At 27.5% G+C, this 17,935-nt stretch overlaps 2 protein-coding genes across 2 annotated transcripts; both read right to left on the minus strand.

Moving 5' to 3' along the window:
- Positions 1 to 279: 279 nt before the first annotated feature.
- On the minus strand, positions 280 to 1,588 carry LOC110627993 (universal stress protein PHOS32). The gene is made up of 3 exons (XM_021774432.2): positions 1,136 to 1,588; positions 951 to 1,042; positions 280 to 884 (listed from the first exon to the last, which is right to left on the minus strand). Exons 1-3 carry the CDS (start codon positions 1,458 to 1,460, stop codon positions 600 to 602), a joined length of 702 nt encoding a protein of 233 aa, XP_021630124.1. The 5' UTR covers positions 1,461 to 1,588; the 3' UTR covers positions 280 to 599.
- A 5,587-nt stretch (positions 1,589 to 7,175) lies between these two features.
- LOC110622857 (agamous-like MADS-box protein AP1) lies at positions 7,176 to 10,757 on the minus strand. The gene is made up of 8 exons (XM_021767544.2): positions 10,573 to 10,757; positions 8,709 to 8,787; positions 8,413 to 8,477; positions 8,214 to 8,313; positions 8,076 to 8,117; positions 7,850 to 7,891; positions 7,636 to 7,751; positions 7,176 to 7,404 (listed from the first exon to the last, which is right to left on the minus strand). Exons 1-8 carry the CDS (start codon positions 10,755 to 10,757, stop codon positions 7,302 to 7,304), a joined length of 732 nt encoding a protein of 243 aa, XP_021623236.1. The 3' UTR covers positions 7,176 to 7,301.
- Between the last annotated feature and the right edge of the window lie 7,178 nt (positions 10,758 to 17,935).

Below are 17,935 nucleotides of genomic sequence, written 5' to 3' on the forward strand. Positions count from 1 at the left end.
TTCGGTTCGGTTCGGTTTTGAACCGAACCGACCGAATGCTCACCCTTATCAAAACCCACTACTTAAGATGACCCGTTAGTATGAAACTCCATTCCCAATCGAGCAGACCGGACTGACAAGGGTCAAGGCTCCTCAAAAGAGAATCCAGCTCCGCTGATGTGATATCAGGAGAACAGGCCGTCTGATAGTGGTGAGAAAGTAGGTATGTCTGTACGTACGGCTCTGTCTGACAGTGACATACACACAAAAATCCTATTTTTAATCCTATTTTCAATCCTCTTTTCTTTCTAAATCTCATATCGTCAAATTATATAATTTTTGAGTCAGAAAAATTACATAGTACATTAGACATACAGCACACGGAAGAGACAGTAAAGGGGTGAAATGGGTCCTATTGTCTCTTCCTTAACCACAGTACCAAATGCTCTAAATAATGACACACTACCTTTTTCATTCACAACCCAATTCCCTTTTCATTTCTCACTACACTTTTATCATTTACAAAAGCAATCTAACCAATTAAAAAACAAAAAAAGCAAACAACAGGATTTCCAAGCCATGAAAATAAATAAAATTTTAATAAATTAATAAATGGGTGTTTAAGCTAAGAGCCAGAAATCTTTATGACGCTTAGTGGTGATCAAATAACCTCCATGTTTTTTGCTTTTCCTCCTGACTGCAATGGCCATGCAATTAGCATTTTGGATGCAATATTCCACAACACCACCTGTGACTCTATTGCTTGCCCACATCATTATCAGCCTCCATGTCATTGATTTCTTCTTCTGCCCTAGAACTAGAAGTGCCACCCCTTGCTTTTTTGCCTCCTCCACTATTAATGGCCCTTTCTCCTTCCCCTCCACCACTGCTATCTCTGTTTGTATCTGCAACACAGCGTAGCTCCTCTCAAATTCCACTTAATTTATAATTAAAAGAACAGTAATACCCACCTCAGGTCTCTTCATTTGGCATATATTCTTCAAGGAGTTAACAAGTTCATAAGCCCTTGGAGCTTTTTCCTTGATGGACTCATCGGTTGTAGCTGCTCATTTTTCATTTGATAAGAATCACAGTAAACAACATGAAAAAACTAAAACACATAAACAAAAAAAAAAAAAAAAAAAAAAAAACTAACCTTGTTTATTAGATGGCTTGGCTACATGAAGAAGAATGAGAAGATCCTGGCTTTGAACAGTGTGAGAGAGTGCCCATTGCAGAGCTCCTTTAGCTTCCAAGCTTGAATCAACCACTATCATGATTTTCCTACCAATCAACGGTTTCACTGCCCCCTCACAGGACTTCTCTTCTCCTGCAGGATTCTCAGTAGTAACCTTCTGATCATCTTTAGCAGTAGAAATATTCACATTAAGCTTGGATTGCAAAGGTGGCGAACGGACTCTAACATGAGGCCTGATCCTGTTCAGACAGAAACTTGGCAACCTCGTACCAACCTTTCCCATTTCTGCTGAGATGGGTGCTAATTAAGAAAACAGCAATGCTTATATCAGAGAAGAAGAAGAAGAAGAAGAAGAAGAGAAGGTGATAATGATTAAGCAAATTGGCTTCTCTCTCTTGAACCAAATTTCTAGATGTGTTGAGCATGGACCACTGTTATCCATGCTTTTTGCCCTAATATTTTCTTTTCTTTTTCTCTTGCCTTTATCTTTTTCTAATCATGTTAATTTTTCTTTTTAATTTTTTTTTCTTTTATTTTACCATTGTGGGGCTATTCCCCAACGTGCTTGTCATGAAATTGTAGGGCCAAAGCCATCACCCTTAGACTAGCTATTTTCATGTTATATTGATGAAATCATATAATCTTATTATTTGCTTTCTCCTTCTTTAATTTTTTTTAGGTGCCTTTCATATCATTATCCTCTTTATAATTTTTTATATGGATCAAACTTTATTTTTTTATAAGCAAATTATTTAATTGAAACAATGAAAATTAAAACTATTTGATAAAATCTAGTGCAAAAATATTTCACACTGAACAGATCAGTATAATGACCGTTAGACCACTAGTATCGAGAGATCGAGTTTAGAAGAAAAGTCAAATTTAAAATCTATGAGAACTCATTACATAAACTGACTCATCAGCACATCACTCGACTTGCGGTTAAAGTAGGTCGGGCTGACCGATGGTCCAAACTCATCAGAGAAGAGTCCAACTCATCTGATGTGACGGGAAGTATGAGAGTAAACCCAACTATGCCGTAATACTATTAACACGCCAATTGAAAGGGAATTAAATGGCTGTCTGATGAGGATAGACAGACAGATACTCCCGTATATACTGCTTGCATTTAAAGCAAGTAATGTTGAACAATGTATATGAATAATCAAATTAGGACCAATTGAGGAGTTAAAAAAATGATAGCTTGCATTTGAAGGTTTCATGAGAAAAAGAAATGGACCAAATTAGGTATCTGATAATTACAGGCTTAGCGTTTGAAAATGAATTGAAAAATATTTTGGTTTTTGGCACTTTAATTATGTATTCTTAGAACTCATTATACCCTCATCATAAAATTAATAAAAGTAGCCAAAATAAAAACCGAAGAGAAAAAAAAAAAAAGAATTAAAGATTGTTCTTCTAGAATTAGGTAGGACTATATGCTATATAGCTTCTGATCCATTAGGTAAGATTATGATAATAATTATTGCAAGGATATTACCAGTTGGTAAACATCTTGGGAAATAGTCAATATAAGATTCGAATTTTTAATTGTAACTAATTTTTATATTTCATGCAATCAAATTTAAAAATAAATGGATAAAATATTCGCAAAAACAGAATTTAATTAATTTTTATTTTAAATTTAATTAAAATTAATATTAAATTATCTGAAATTATCTCAAATTAAATTATTATTATTATTTTAATTAATAATATATGAAACTGTTTAGTTTTTGTGTATTTAATTAATAATTTATATAAAAATAATAAATATTATTATAAGATATTTAGAAAATGGATACCATATATATTCATTCTAAACTCAATTTTATATATATATATATATATTTTGATGTTTTAAGATCAGGAGAAAATTGGGTTTCTGAATATGTGTAAACGTAGTCTAGAGTGTCACGTTTCTCTTTTTTATTTTATTATTATTTTTTTTAATAACGTATAACCATCATTATATTATAGTACTACATGTTTTTGTTACGCAGAACCGTACGCATGGGCGTATCCGTCTGCTTATATTCGTCAGGCGGTTCCTCTGACTTGCGTATTGGGTCACGGTGTAGTCCCCATCACATCAGACAAGCGAGGCTCCCTCCTAGCAGGTATAGGTCCTCAATCAGTCCGATTGCTTTAATCGCGGGTTAGATGATGTGTTGATGGATCGGCCTAATTAGCGGACTCCAATGGACTTTGAGCCTATTTCTTTCTTCTAGACTCGTCTTCAACCCGAATGCTAGAAACCCGACGGTCATCATATGGCATTCAAATTTATTCTATTAAAATTTAATCAAATAGAATATATGTTAATATCAAACATGACTTCACCCTCCTTACCTACCATTACAAAAAGGAATTCTCCACAATCAACTCATAAACTCTCCTTGATGTTACTTTTAGAAAGAGTCAACCTCTTGATGGTGAAGTGAATTTTTCAAAGTAATATTGATTTAGGGATTGATAAATAGACAATGTGAGCACTTTTTCAAAATACATAAAAGCTTTAATCACCAACCTTCACTAACTTTGCAAATATTAGCTAGATGGTTAAGAGGTCCTTTCAATCTTCTTTAATTAGATGTGTACTTTTGCATGCAAACAATATTTTATTGTGCTGTCAATGTCTCATTGGTCAATGGTTTAATATTTATAAAAATAAATAGATTAAATTTCTATGGAGTTAATTTTGTGGTCCTAGTTAGTCTTCCTTCTTGGTTTTTTTCCTCATCTATTTGTGCTTTGTGCCTTAATCACTATGGCTACAACAAAGTTTCTCTTGGATTCCAAATCCTAGGCTTTGGTAAGATTTTTGCCTTCCATTTGTAGTTGCTACTCATTAATTTGCTATATATTTCTAGAGATCAGCAATAACTTTTCCTTGGAAGAAAATTTCTTCATTTTTTTTAATATTAAGCTTTCTTTTATTGTGGAGCCCACCCAACTTTGAGATATGGAATTTATAATAATACTAATATATAATAATTTAGTTAAAAATTATTAAATAATTTTAATTAATTATTTTGATAAAAAATAAATTTAAAAGTTATTAAAATTAATTTAAATAGGATTGTTACCATTAGAGTATAAATCATAAAATTTATGCATCGGTAAGCGGCTTATAAAAATACGAATCTAAAGAGTCGCTCCTATCCTAATAATTATATTCGATTCGATTGTGATATGGAATGAAATATTTTGAATTAAATGAAAAATAAGACTAGTTATCTATGCGAGATACAAATTCGAAGATCTGCTCTGCTTAATAATTATATTCAATTCAATTGCGATGTGAAATGAATTATTTTGAATTAAGTGAAAAATAAATTTAAAAATTATTAAATTTGATGTGAAAAATATCGTTAAGAAAAAATATTTGGTCCATACATCTTTTATATCTTCAATTATTATTCTAAAATTATTATTATTTTTTATATTATAATATATAAGTGGTATTTAATAAAATTTAATATTTGAGTATAAATGAAAAGTTAATAAAAAATTATTTTTTTAATATAAATAAAAGATAAAATTAATAAAATTATAGATTGAAAGGAGTATATATTTTTTATTTTTTAATATTTAAAATAATAAAAAAAATTAATTAAATATGGAATATTTATTTTATAGAATAAATTTTCATAATATGAGTTTTTTATTAAAATTTTAAATTTATTATATAGAAAAAATTTTTAATTCTATATAGTAATTAAAAAGTTTTTTTTTTTTCTTTCTAGTTCCCTTTTTCTGGCTTTGTGTGAATCACATTTTCTATGAAAAAAATATATGGAGAAAAGAGAATTTTGATGCAATGTTTAATTGTTGTACAAGCTGATAATTTGCCTTTTTTATTTTTATTTTTCTGTAAATGTACATAGAAATTTAATTTCACTAGATAAATATAATAAATTTTGCTTTATGTGAGGATAGAAAAAAAATATTATTATAATTTTCAAAAAAAAATTTATATTTTAAATAAAATAATAATTATAAAAAAATATTTTATAGTTTAACGCATTTTAAAATAAAATTTTATATTTTAATTTATAATATAAAAATGATGTGTTTTCATACCGCTAGCAAATGGGTTTTTTCTATAATACTTTAAATTATAATTTAATCTATAGTATTTAATGAAAATTATATTTTAATCTTTATATTTTTTTTAATTTAATCTATTAAATTTTGTTTGATTAATAATGTAATTTTTTTAATTTAAATTTTATATTTTTAATTAAAATTAATCCGTAATATTTTTATAGATTAATCTCTATAATTATTAATAAATATTTATATTTACAAATTAATCTTTTTATTAATTAAATTTTAATATTTTACATATAAAAATAATAAAATAAAAATAAGATGAAAAAAATCTAATATTTTCTTGTTGTCTTAATTAATAAAAAAATATCAAAAAGGAAAAATTAGATAAGAAAAAACTCTTTAAACTTCAATTTAAGTATATATTATGCTAAAATTTTTTATTTAATTTTTATTTTTAAAATTTATTTCTAAATATAATATATTAAATTTAATAATGATGTGAGATTAATTTAAAAAAATATATAAGTACTTATTTATAAATAATTATAATATTTAGCAAATAATTTAAAATATAAAAATGAATTATAATTAAAGGACTATTTTATTATAAAATAAAATTTTATAATTACATTTATAAATATTTGAATTAAATTATATATCTTATAAAATTTTAAGGATTAAAATATAATTTATTTTAATTAATTTTTAAGTATTACATTAACATTTATAAACGGTGTTAAATAAAAAATTTTCATTTTATTAATTAAATTATATAATTTTTTTATCACTAATTAAATTACAAAATTCTATTTAGAAATTGATTATCCCTTAAATAAATTCTTTATTTTATTTATTTTTTTATTTTTACATGTAAAAATAAAACTAAGTTGATTGGACTTTGTCTTTTGGATGGGAATATGCTTATAAATTCAAAGGACGAGAAGTGTAAAGCTTGGGCTTCTTGAGCTTCAGATCTTTTATCAATTTTAGGGCTTAAGCTTAGCTTTGTCCCACAAAATTCTTTTATTGGGGAACCCAATCAAGCAAGCATTAGCTTCTTTTCCCATCAAATCTTTATCCCTTGCTTAACATCAATAATTTTGCAAAATCCAATTCATTTAATTTTTTTATGAATTTTTTTATCATAAAACCCAATTATTTTAATTTTTAAAAAATTATTTATAAATAAAAAAATATTTATATATTTTTTATATGAGACAAATTTTTCAAATATAATTTTTATCTCGTGTTATGTAATATTCAGCTGATAACTTATGAAAAATCATTTTATATTGACGGATTAGGGTAATTTCAAATGATATATAATAATTAGTACGAAACTACTAAATAGCTTAGGTTAACTATTTTAGCTCAAATGAAAAGTGAGTTTAAAAATTATTTGAATCAGTTTGGACCGAACTGTTTCAATTAGTATTAGAGACATTGGATCAGCCAAATTGTGGAGAGTTAGTGAGTTTGCAAGAAAAGGGTTATCCGTGTGAGATGAGGTGGAGCCAAACTATTTCAACTAATATTAGAGCAGCCTGGATCAATCAAATTGTGTCGAAATACTAGCGAACTATAATATTCAAGTGTTTGATTCTTATTTAACAATTATATTCGATTTAGTTGCGACGATAACGTCACAAATTTAACTGTACGAAACTACTAAATAACTTGAGTTTACCATTTCTTGATTAGACTGTTTCATGATCTTTATGACTAGCTAAGCTAAAGTTGATCGCACGACATTTCCTGAGACGAAGAAGAACAAGGCTAAACATGCATAAATATGGAAGTTTCAACGACTATGGTTTGTTGAATATAGATATAAATATATACAGTTACCAATGCATATGAAGATAGTAGATTTAGTTTGTTACATTAGATATATGTAAAAAAAAAACATCAAAGATCATCAAGTCTTCGTCACATCAACACTTTTTTCTGATAATTTTTGTTAATTAATTAACTTAGCCAACGTTTCCAAGTCTATATTAACAAACAAAAACTTCATATCCAGCCACCCACAGCTACGTATCTTTTCCTTTGATCATTACCAATTTCATGTGGTGAAGCATCCAAGGTGGCACGAGTATATTGGTTCCAGAGTCAGATCGAGTTCGTTCCTCCTCGCTGCTTCTGGTGCTTCTTCCTGGTAATTCCCACTGCAAATTTATAGACCCATATGGCCTGTTAATGGCGGTTCCTCTGAAACATGGCTTTTAATTATATATCATACATTTTTTTTAATGTTCTGTTGAATAAACTTAATCTGGGTATTGTTCATTTTAGTTGGTTTTTGTCCTCTAACGTGTCTCCTGGTTCTTTCACTTATCCTATAATTTAAGTTTCAGGTGGTCCATTGTCTGATGATAAAACAAAGAAAGAAAAATTACCCAATGTTTAGACATGGGAGTGGCGGCTGTTGCAAAAGGAAGGGTGACATATTAGTTCCATGGTTGTGCTGCTCCCACAGTGCCTGCTGTGCCACTGCCTTCTCATTCTCCTTAATCTATTTTCAAATTGCAGAAGGGATCATTACTCACAAGCTTGCTTTAATTTTAATTTCTTTCTATACCTCCCTAATGTAGGATTCTAAGACATATTCACCTGTTTTGCCAGCATGTTATTTTGCTCTTGTATTGCCTTCTCCTGTATAAATCACACAGTAAAACAAAACGATCCGAAATTAAATATGTTAAAGTGTGAACATAATCCGTATTATATAATTATAGACTAATTGATTGATAAAAGATTATTAGAAGTTGTCTTAACAAAATTTTGTAGTATATGAGAAATATACTGAAATTGTTCAATTATTCCTAAGAAAAATTACCTTTTTCTGAAGCTCAGAGATGGATTCATACATCAGTTGGTTCTGCAAAAAAAGAGGAAACATAGATATTAGCTAAAGCAAGTGAATTACATATTAATTACAAGACAACAGTCTTTGAGTCTAAGCATGTATATATACTTTTCTTGTCCGAATATGCTTAAGAGCAGTGTCAAGCTGTTGCTCCAAGTTTTGCAGCTCTTTCATACTCAGTGAATCTATATCTTCTCCCATGTAGTGCCTGGTAAGGTTTTCGATAAAATTAAGAAAATCTTCAAACATGAACACTCAACATGCAGCATGCAATAATCATCAGTTTACATAGTTATATAGTATGTACCTATGGTTTCTCTGTAAAAGCTCAACCTTTGCCTTGAGTCTGTTATACTCAAGGGTCCAATTCTCCTGTATGATTAAATTCACTGGTTACAATAATTTCAACTAATATTGAATACTCAAACATACTAAAAAATTTCAAAAGCGATATCGAAAAAAAATGAGAGAAAATTCGATTGATAAAAGGTTATTTTAATTTAAACTCGTGTAAATATATGGGATTTTTTGTAGACTCTACTATGATTTTATATTATGAATTCATATAGACTATTTTCCGGTGTAGATAAATATAGTACCAACCTGTGAATTAAGGTCAGTGGCTGTGAGTTGCCTCTCTGCATAAGAATACCTTTCATATCTTTCAAGAATCTTCTCCATGCTGTTGCAAAAAGAAATTTGACATAGGGAGATTTAAAGATTGATCAAGAAATAGAAGTGAATGGTCAGCTAGAAAGTGGCCACTAGTATAGAGTTTCCAAACATTCCCAAGAGAACATACATGCATGCCGCTGAATATTTCATCATCATGAAGATGTAGGATATATAATATCAAATTATCCTTATCTACAAGCACAACATTGATTTAAAGGCCACAGTACTTAGAAGTCTCGAGTTTGAATTCTGATTACAGAATATTTTTAAAAACTTAGAAGAGAGTGTTTTGCCCGATTCATTGTCTCGAGTTTGAATTCTGAGTACAAAATACTTTTAAAAACTTAGAAGAGAGTGTTTTGTCCGACTCATTGTCTCGAGTTTAAATTCTGAGTACATAATACTTTTAAAAACTTAGAAGAGAGCGTTTTGCCCTTCTAATGAGTCGAAGATAGTTCGTCGTAAATCCGGATTAGTCGAATTAGTAAATTTTGAATATCGAATAAATTGATTAATTAATAAATTATGTGATTATCATGATAAATCTCAGTAGACATTAGGCATAGTAGGGAAAAATCAAGCAAGATAAGTTCCTAACCAGATGACAGCAGAAATACATATTCTCTAGCTTTTGAATTGTTCATACACTAAGGGGAAGTATGCATAATTAATATTTATTAATTAATATTAGGAAAATCTAATTTCATGCCAAACAATAATTAAAAAAAAATCTAGATAATTATATTTGCTGATGTCTTTCACATAATAATGTGAGATTGCTTATTAATTGGACATGAATTATATAAAACCTTAAATATAAAGAATTGGTTATGACCAGAAATCATGCAGTAATATTAAGCAAGAATTTTTTTTTTTAAAAAAAAAGGAAAATAAAATATTTAAGAGATTAAGTTAAGCATCCATCAAATTAGTTCCCCCCTCTCTCAGAAATCACCCTCCTCTAGATTTTCTAAAATATAACAGTATTTTTTTTGTTATTATTAATTAATAAACAAGAATTAAAACAAATATAGCTGTTTTATTTTCAAGAAAATTATTTTCAAAATGATGTATGAAATTTTTTTATAACGGGCAGAACAGGATCGGCTTTTCCTTATTCACACAGTAGGGTTTGCTGTTAGATTTGGCTTTACTTTAAAGAGTTTCCCTGCATATATACATGCAGACAATAATACAACTGTTTCTAATTAGTACTCCTCGAATCTAAGACACTTGTCCAGCAGGGTGTTATAAACTAAGCTTCAAATTCCAATATACTTTCATATAGAACTCGTCTCAGCTTTTGCAGACATTTTTGTTTTTTGAACAAAAAATAGAGAGACAAGAAAAAAAGATGAAATTCAGACTAGATCATTACATGTACTGCATCGAAGCATAGGTTAAAAATTGTCTGGAGCTGTTCTTGGATGAGATGGCTTTACAGAAAAGAAAGACAAGAACTTCACTTCAAAATGACATTTCTGATCAATTGAGTACAAGGAATAACATAAAAGTACGTAAATTGAGCTGATAATTATCTGTGCATGAATTTAGTCCAGAACAAGGTAATAGTTTTTATCTGCAAGCGTCAGTGACTGATTTTCTTGGGGGGAAAGAAAAGAGAGACAGGAAAAATAAAGACGATTTTCCGAGAAAGTGTAGCCAAACAAGATGCAGGTGAAGACACAAAGGAAAAATCAATACAGAAAACCCTCAGATCTTAAAAAATAAAAGAAAACCTCAAAACCCAGATAGAAAAAAAGCATGAAAGAGTAGTACGTATTAATAATACCAAGAATCAGTAGAGTATTCGAAGAGCTTCCCTTTGTGAGAGAAGACGATCAAAGCAACTTCAGCATCACACAAAACTGAGATCTCGTGAGCTTTCTTCAACAGCCCACCTCTTCTTTTTGAAAATGTCACCTGGCGATTGATCTTGTTCTCTATTCTCTTCAACTGAACCCTACCTCTCCCCATTGATGATAATAATATTTTCTTATTTAACTTTCCTCAAATTAACCCAACAAACAAAACCCAAGAAAAAACCAAAAAAGAAACAGTCAAAGAGAGAGATAGAGAAGAATAATTAATAAATGGGAGATTATTAAAATTTTCTTCTTCTTGCTAACATGAGAAGCATTCCCAAGAAAGCATGCACATATATATAGAATGGGAAATGGAGAGGAAGAAGGTGAATACTGGTTTATATGTAAAAACAAGCACCATGGCAGGTTTTGCAAATACCAGAGTGGTTTTTGGAGAAAGCGCTGTCGAGTTCTCATTGGCTGTAGGTTGTACTGTCTAGAGTTTCATAATTATTTTATTTGAATATCTTATTACTCAATTTATCTCTGTTTGTTTATTAGATTTTTTTTGTGTGTGGTCGAGGCAACGCTAGCAGCTGGTGTCAGATGCTGTGGCGGAGGATGGAAATGGAAGCTCTTTGTATGGCGGATTCTGTCGTCTTCCAACAACACAACACAAACAAAGTATTAGATTTTTATAATGACGGCGGAAGTTTTTGTTTGTTTAAGGAAACTTCATGCTGTTTAACGTCTAAATAGTGATTTGTTTCAAAAGAAAACAACACAAAAACCGTTAATTAGCTGCATCATTAAGGTTACCTTCCTAAAATATGGCCCCACCTATACTGTTAGGGTTAGGTCTGGAATCTGATTAAAATTGAGCCGCTGAGTCTGGCTTGTCAAAAAGCAACTCCCCTCCGTTTTAAATTAATAATTTTTAAAAATTTAATTTAAAAAAAAATAATTTATATTTTAAAATTTAATAATCATATATAAAGTATTTAAATTCTATTTATTTAATTACAATATTTGTTAAAAATATAAAAATAAATAAAATATGCTTAAATAATTTCTAAATAAATTCGGATAATGCATGAATACCAATTATATTAAATCTAATAATCGATTTGATTTAATATGAATCAAATCGAAGATAACCGGCCGGCCCATGACCCTCCCTAGATCTTCCTTCGATTAACATCAAATTAGCAGCAATTATCATGGTGAACTGTTCCCCACACAATCAAAGAGATCACCAATAAGATTATTATTTGTTAATACTGCTGAATTTATTTTCTTTTTCAATTAAATTTTTACATAATATGGATCTGCCAGTGAAATAAGCAACTCAGTTTTGAACTGTACTAATTAAATAAATGAAATACAGAAACATAAAATTAAACTGAATTTATAAATAAAATCAAACCGATTAATTTAGTTTAATTTTTTAATTTATGATTTTATTTAGGTTATTTATAGTAAAATACTTTTCACATAAAATATTTTATAACAAAATAATTTATTTTATATTTTTTAATTTTAATTTAAAAAATAAAATTTATTAATAAATTTATATATATAATCTTAAAAAGTTATTTTCTTTAAAATAGTTTTTTTTATCATAAAAATATTTTTTATTTATTAAATTTTCAAAATTGTCCCATTCTGAAAAGAGCGAGTCTTAATAATGAATCAGATGTTAAAATGTCCGAATCTTACTTTTTTGGGACGAAACCACCTTATTTACTTTATCAAATTCTTACAAGATAAACCTATTTTGTAGTAATAGTTTATAATTTATTTTGGGTGATTGCTATGTAGCATAAGATACTATCAAATTACAATATTTTAATGTTTGGTCTTAATTTAACAATTATATTTAATAATTAAATAAGGAGAATATAATAAAATTTAGGCAGTATATTAAAAAATTGGATGAATATAATGACTTGTTAAGAATGTAAAAAAATAGCATACATTTATTTATGTGATTTTTCTCCTTTTATATTATGTAGATAAATATAATATTTTTCGTTAATCTGATGATGATGTGATCGACTGCTTGATAAGGGATATCGTCCGCTAATAGGTTGGTGATCCCGCGATTACAGGCATAATAGGGATACGTTGGATTGTCCATATTTAATGGTAATTTTGTACCGAGACTCGTCTCATCCAGAAAAGGTCGAGTCTTAATGATGAATTGCGTGTTAAAATGTCGGGTCTTTCTTTATTCTGACAATATTGCGTTACTTATCAAATTCTTAAAACCTAAATCTGTTTTTGTAGTAAGAATTTATAATATATTTTAAGCAATTATTATATAATATTAGATATTATCAAATTATAATATTTGAATGTTCGGTCTTAATTTAATAATTATATCTCATAATTTAATAGGAGAGAATATAGCAAAGTTAAAGCAGTGTGAATAATTTCTCACATCCGAAAATTATTAAAGTGGTAAAAGATATACAACCTAACTCAAAACTATTAAAATTACTTGAATTAAATATTTTGGAGCGAATGTAAAAAACCTTAAAAATTATATAGGCTAGATTTTTACCTGTGAAGATTATATTTTGGAAAGGAACAAATAGATTTTTAAACGGGAAAATTATACTCGCACCTGAGAAAATTATGATAGGTTTTTTATAAAAATATATTGACGGTCGACGTATTGTGTGAAATAAATATTTAATTAATAGAATTATTTTTTTTGTCACGGTGAAATCGATACTACTTACTATTATCGCAATTTATTTTGTATTAGAAAAATAAAAAATTTATTTTTGTGATTTCATATCCATCATTACCGCAAACCAATTAAAAAAAAAAATCTGATGCCTCCTTATCTGTATTAATAGAATATAATTAATTAAAAAATTTATTATTTATTTATTAAAAAAACGTATATACATTTAAGCAAAAAATTTTTAACAGAAATTATTATTGTTAAATTAAGAGAATTTAGAGCACATCTATATTTTTTTTAAAAGCAAAACTACTGATTGTATTAATAAAATTCCATCAAGAGATATATCATTATAAATAGATAGACGATCATTCAAAATATGAGCAGTTAGAGTGGTATGACAATGAACCCATCTAATAGAAATATCAGTTCTAGAGTCTAACAAAAATTTACAATCATTCAAAATCAAACCCAGTTTAAAAATATCTAAATGTGGAGACTGAAAAAATTGAATCACTTGCAAACAGCCGATAAGAATGGAGTCATTAAAAGGCAAAAATTTTGTCGCAAAGAGCAAATAGTGACGGAGAGCTAAAATTTTTGTTTCCATCAAAAATAAAATGTTCGGCTTGTAACTAGTAACCAAATCCTTCAATGCATTAACTGTCCGAGAATTGTCGAGTCCTCGACAGTTCCAATACAATACGATCATTGCTTTCGGCTATTTGACAGGATGAGCCGTTTCATTGTTACCTGTCAAATTAACATTGGCAGGGGTGTGGTTAGAGGCATTCTGTTGATAGGAAGGAAAATATGTAGCATCATCATCCTATTGAAAGGAAGGAAAATCAACATGGTTAAAAAACCGAAACAAATATCTTTTTGCCTCTAATTCCATAATAGATACCCCTCTAAAGGATGTCATAATTCTGCCAAAGAGATTTGCTTATTCTGAAAATTGATTGGATTGCATGTGAGAAACATACCCGCCATATAGCAATTATAAGTGACAGATCGGAATATCTCAGGAGCTCTTAATAAGGACAATAACATCTTCTTCTTCATTGATAATCAATTGATGCAGATCGTCTTCCATGGAGGAAAGGAAAAGGAGTTAGGTTTAAGGAAAAGGAAATAGCGAGAGTATCATCGCAACTTGCGTTGGTTTAGAGCACATCTATAAAGTTATTTTAAAGATAGAGAATCATTATATTTCTTAAATTTTTAATAATTAAGACGTAAATTATTATTTTTTAAATTATATTAAAAAATAACATAGACTACTGTATTTTCAAAAGTAAATTCTGAATTTTGGTTCATTAAACTAAAAGTTAAAATACTCTACTTCTTTATTCTTTTGATTATATCAAAATTAAATCATATATTTCTGATTTTTTAAAAATTTTAATTATCAACATTAAAAAACAAACACTATTTTTTAATTATGAATAAAGGGATTTTAAAAATAATTAAATTAAATTATTGGTTTTTAAAAATAAGAAACATAAATTAATTTAATAAAAAAATCTGTGGCAATTAAAAATAATATTATCACAATAAAAATAAAAATAGTAAAAAAAAAAAAAACTCAAAGCTAAGTGATAGTGAAATGGATATGCATACCATTTGAAGGGTAACATATCATGAAGAATAAGTGATAATAAAACATAAATAACCACACACAGAGAATCTCTAGGGGTGGTGGGGGAAGATCTACGCACAACATAAACCCTAATATTGATTGTAATTCTTTTTTGGCCAGATAATAATTTTAATTTTAATTTTTTTTTACATGCATGAAAATATATTACAAAATTACTAAACACAACTAAAAAAAATTACTTAAAAACTATTGTAATTAATATTGAATTCCACGTCGGTTATAAACAGTGATAATATGACTCTTATATAAGTCATAGACATTTTTTCTCTTTAAACTAGATATTTAAAGTGATTTAAACCTGATCCAAATTTAATATGGTATCATATCCGATGTTGGGCTTTCTATAAATATGTCATGCACCACTAAAATTTGGGTAGATTAAATTTTAAATTCAAAATTTTTCAAAAATATTTAAAAATATTAAAAAATTTAAGGAATTTAAAATTTATATTGAAGCTATTTAGCAATGAGTAATTTTGGGAAAGAACATGTTCCTTTCTCCAGTTGTTAGATTTGGGAAATCACATACTTACAGTTTCCCTTTGTGGAGTTTCAACTTTTTAACTCCAATTCACAACCAAACATTTGGAGGTTAAGCTTCTTATGCATCACAAAAAGAATAACGTACGATTTTTTTTTTATACTAAATCCTCCTGTGTCCGCTTTTCGTAATAGTCTTGATCAGATGTAGCCATGGCGGATTTCAATTTAGAATCAGCGGTTCGATTTATTTTTTTAATCGAATTGAAATCGTTTCGAATCAAATTAAATTTATTTTAAAGTACTTCGAAATAATTTTGAATTTTTAATTATTTTGATTTGATTTTGATTCAATTTTAAAGTGGTTACAGTTTTAATTTTATTTAAAAGAAAAAGCAAATAAAAACTCAGAAGGAGTGAGAGTTGTCTAAGGTGAAGCCGCAACTACTTGATCATCTATCAAATCCAATCGTACATTTAAGCTGCTTTAATTGAGTATTAGGAATGAATGCCACTTCAATTATAATGTCCAATCCCTTGCTGACAACAGTATCAAACTGCAATCCTTAGAGGTCCATCCTTATATTTTATTATTACAGATCAATCCTTATATTTTAAAAAATTCATTAAAGGTCATTGATTTTACCTTTGTTTACAATTTGATCCTTACAGTCCATTCAGTGCTAAGGGATGTTTTTGAAACAAATGCCCATAATTTGAAAAGTGTATTTGTCTGAAAATCCAAGATCAAAGCTTATGTAACTCTTTGGACTAATCTCACCATAGAAGTAGGAATTGAATCTAGTGAAAGTGATCTCCACCATAGCAAGCATGGTAGAGGTGATCATTGTTATTGAGTGAGCTTATTGATGGCAACCATGGTCGATTAGCTGGACGACAAAGGAGAATGATGAAGAGCATATGTTTTAAGGAAAGTTTTTTTAAAAAAAATTAAAAATTTTATAAGAATTTAATTTAAATAATTTTTTTATTAATTATTTTATTTAAAATGAAATTAGTTAATTCATTTTAAGTTAAAAGAAAATGAAAAGGTTGCAAAAGCGATTCTGTCTTTTTTATAAGTTTCTAATGGGAAATGGGTTTAAAATAGAAAGATAATTTAAGAGAAATTTATTATTTAGTTTCTAGATATTATTATTATTAATAATTTAATTTCTATATTTTTAGAAATTTATTAAAATGTATTTATATTTTCTTTTTATCAATAAAATAGTTATTTCGTTCTTTTTTCCGTTAAAAATAAATGATGGATGAAAGAGAAAACTTTTAAAATCTAATTTTTTTCCTCAAATAAAATTTCTTATATAGTCTCTGAATATTGTCATTATTAACAAGTCAGTCTCTATATTTTCAGAAATTTATTAAAATATTCTTATTTTTTTCAGATCTATTAAAACAGTCTTATCTTTTATCAGATCTATTAAAACGTTCTTATATTTCTTTCCGTCAACGAAATAGTCCATTCTCTTCTTAAAAAAAAATAAAAACATTTCTCTCCGTCAATGAAATAGTCCCTCCTCTCTTCGAAGAAAAAGAACCAAATAGTCCCTACTCCTCTTCGAATCTTTCTCCTCCTTCTTAAATAAGAAAAAGAAAAAAAAATAAAAGAGAAGAAGAAGGAGGAGAAGGTAGAGATAATTTGGTATTTTGCTATATTTTTAACGGCAGAAATAAACGGAAGTACTGTTTCATTGACGGAGGAAAAAACTAAAAACGTTTTAAAATATTTTAAAAAATATAGGGACTGACTTGTTAATAATGATAATATTTAGAGACTAAATTATAAATATCTCATAATTAAATTATAAATGAAAGTAAAAGTTAGATTAATTTATAAATAATAATAATATTTAAAGATTATATTATAAATTATCCTTATATTAATGTTTAGATAACTCATTTTTTTATACGTGGATTTTGTTCTATTGTTAATTTAAAAAAAATAAAAGAAAAAATATTAATAATATTGGTGGGTGTTAGTTTTTTTCTACAGTATTATTCTGTTACTTTTTAAGTTCAAAGAAAATGAAAATAAAAAATAAAATTTAATTTAATTATACAAGACTCGACAAAATTGATAAATTTTAAATAATATCAAAAATAAAATAATTTTTCAAACTATTTTTTTTATAATATCAAAAAATTATATATATATATTTCTGCTTTCTGAAAAGTAGTTTTGGCCATCTTATTAAAGTAGCAAACAAAAATTCACAATATTCAAAAAATTTATAATTTTTGATAAAAGCATAAAAACATTTCCAGCAACACGTGACAATAAAAATAAGGGCATGGAAAAGTAAGAAGTGATTGAAGTGCAATTTCATCGTGACAATCCTTCCTATTTTTATTTTTTAACAGTTAAAATTAATAAAAAATTAATTAATAAATTTTTTAAAATGTTAAAATATTTTAATATATTTTTTAAAATAAAAAAAATTAATTGGTAAATTTTATAGTAAATTGACTTAAAATAATAATTTAAAATCCT

The sequence above is a fragment of the Manihot esculenta genome, chromosome 1, assembly GCF_001659605.2.
Source record: "Manihot esculenta cultivar AM560-2 chromosome 1, M.esculenta_v8, whole genome shotgun sequence".
Classification (NCBI taxonomy): Eukaryota; Viridiplantae; Streptophyta; class Magnoliopsida; order Malpighiales; family Euphorbiaceae; genus Manihot; species Manihot esculenta.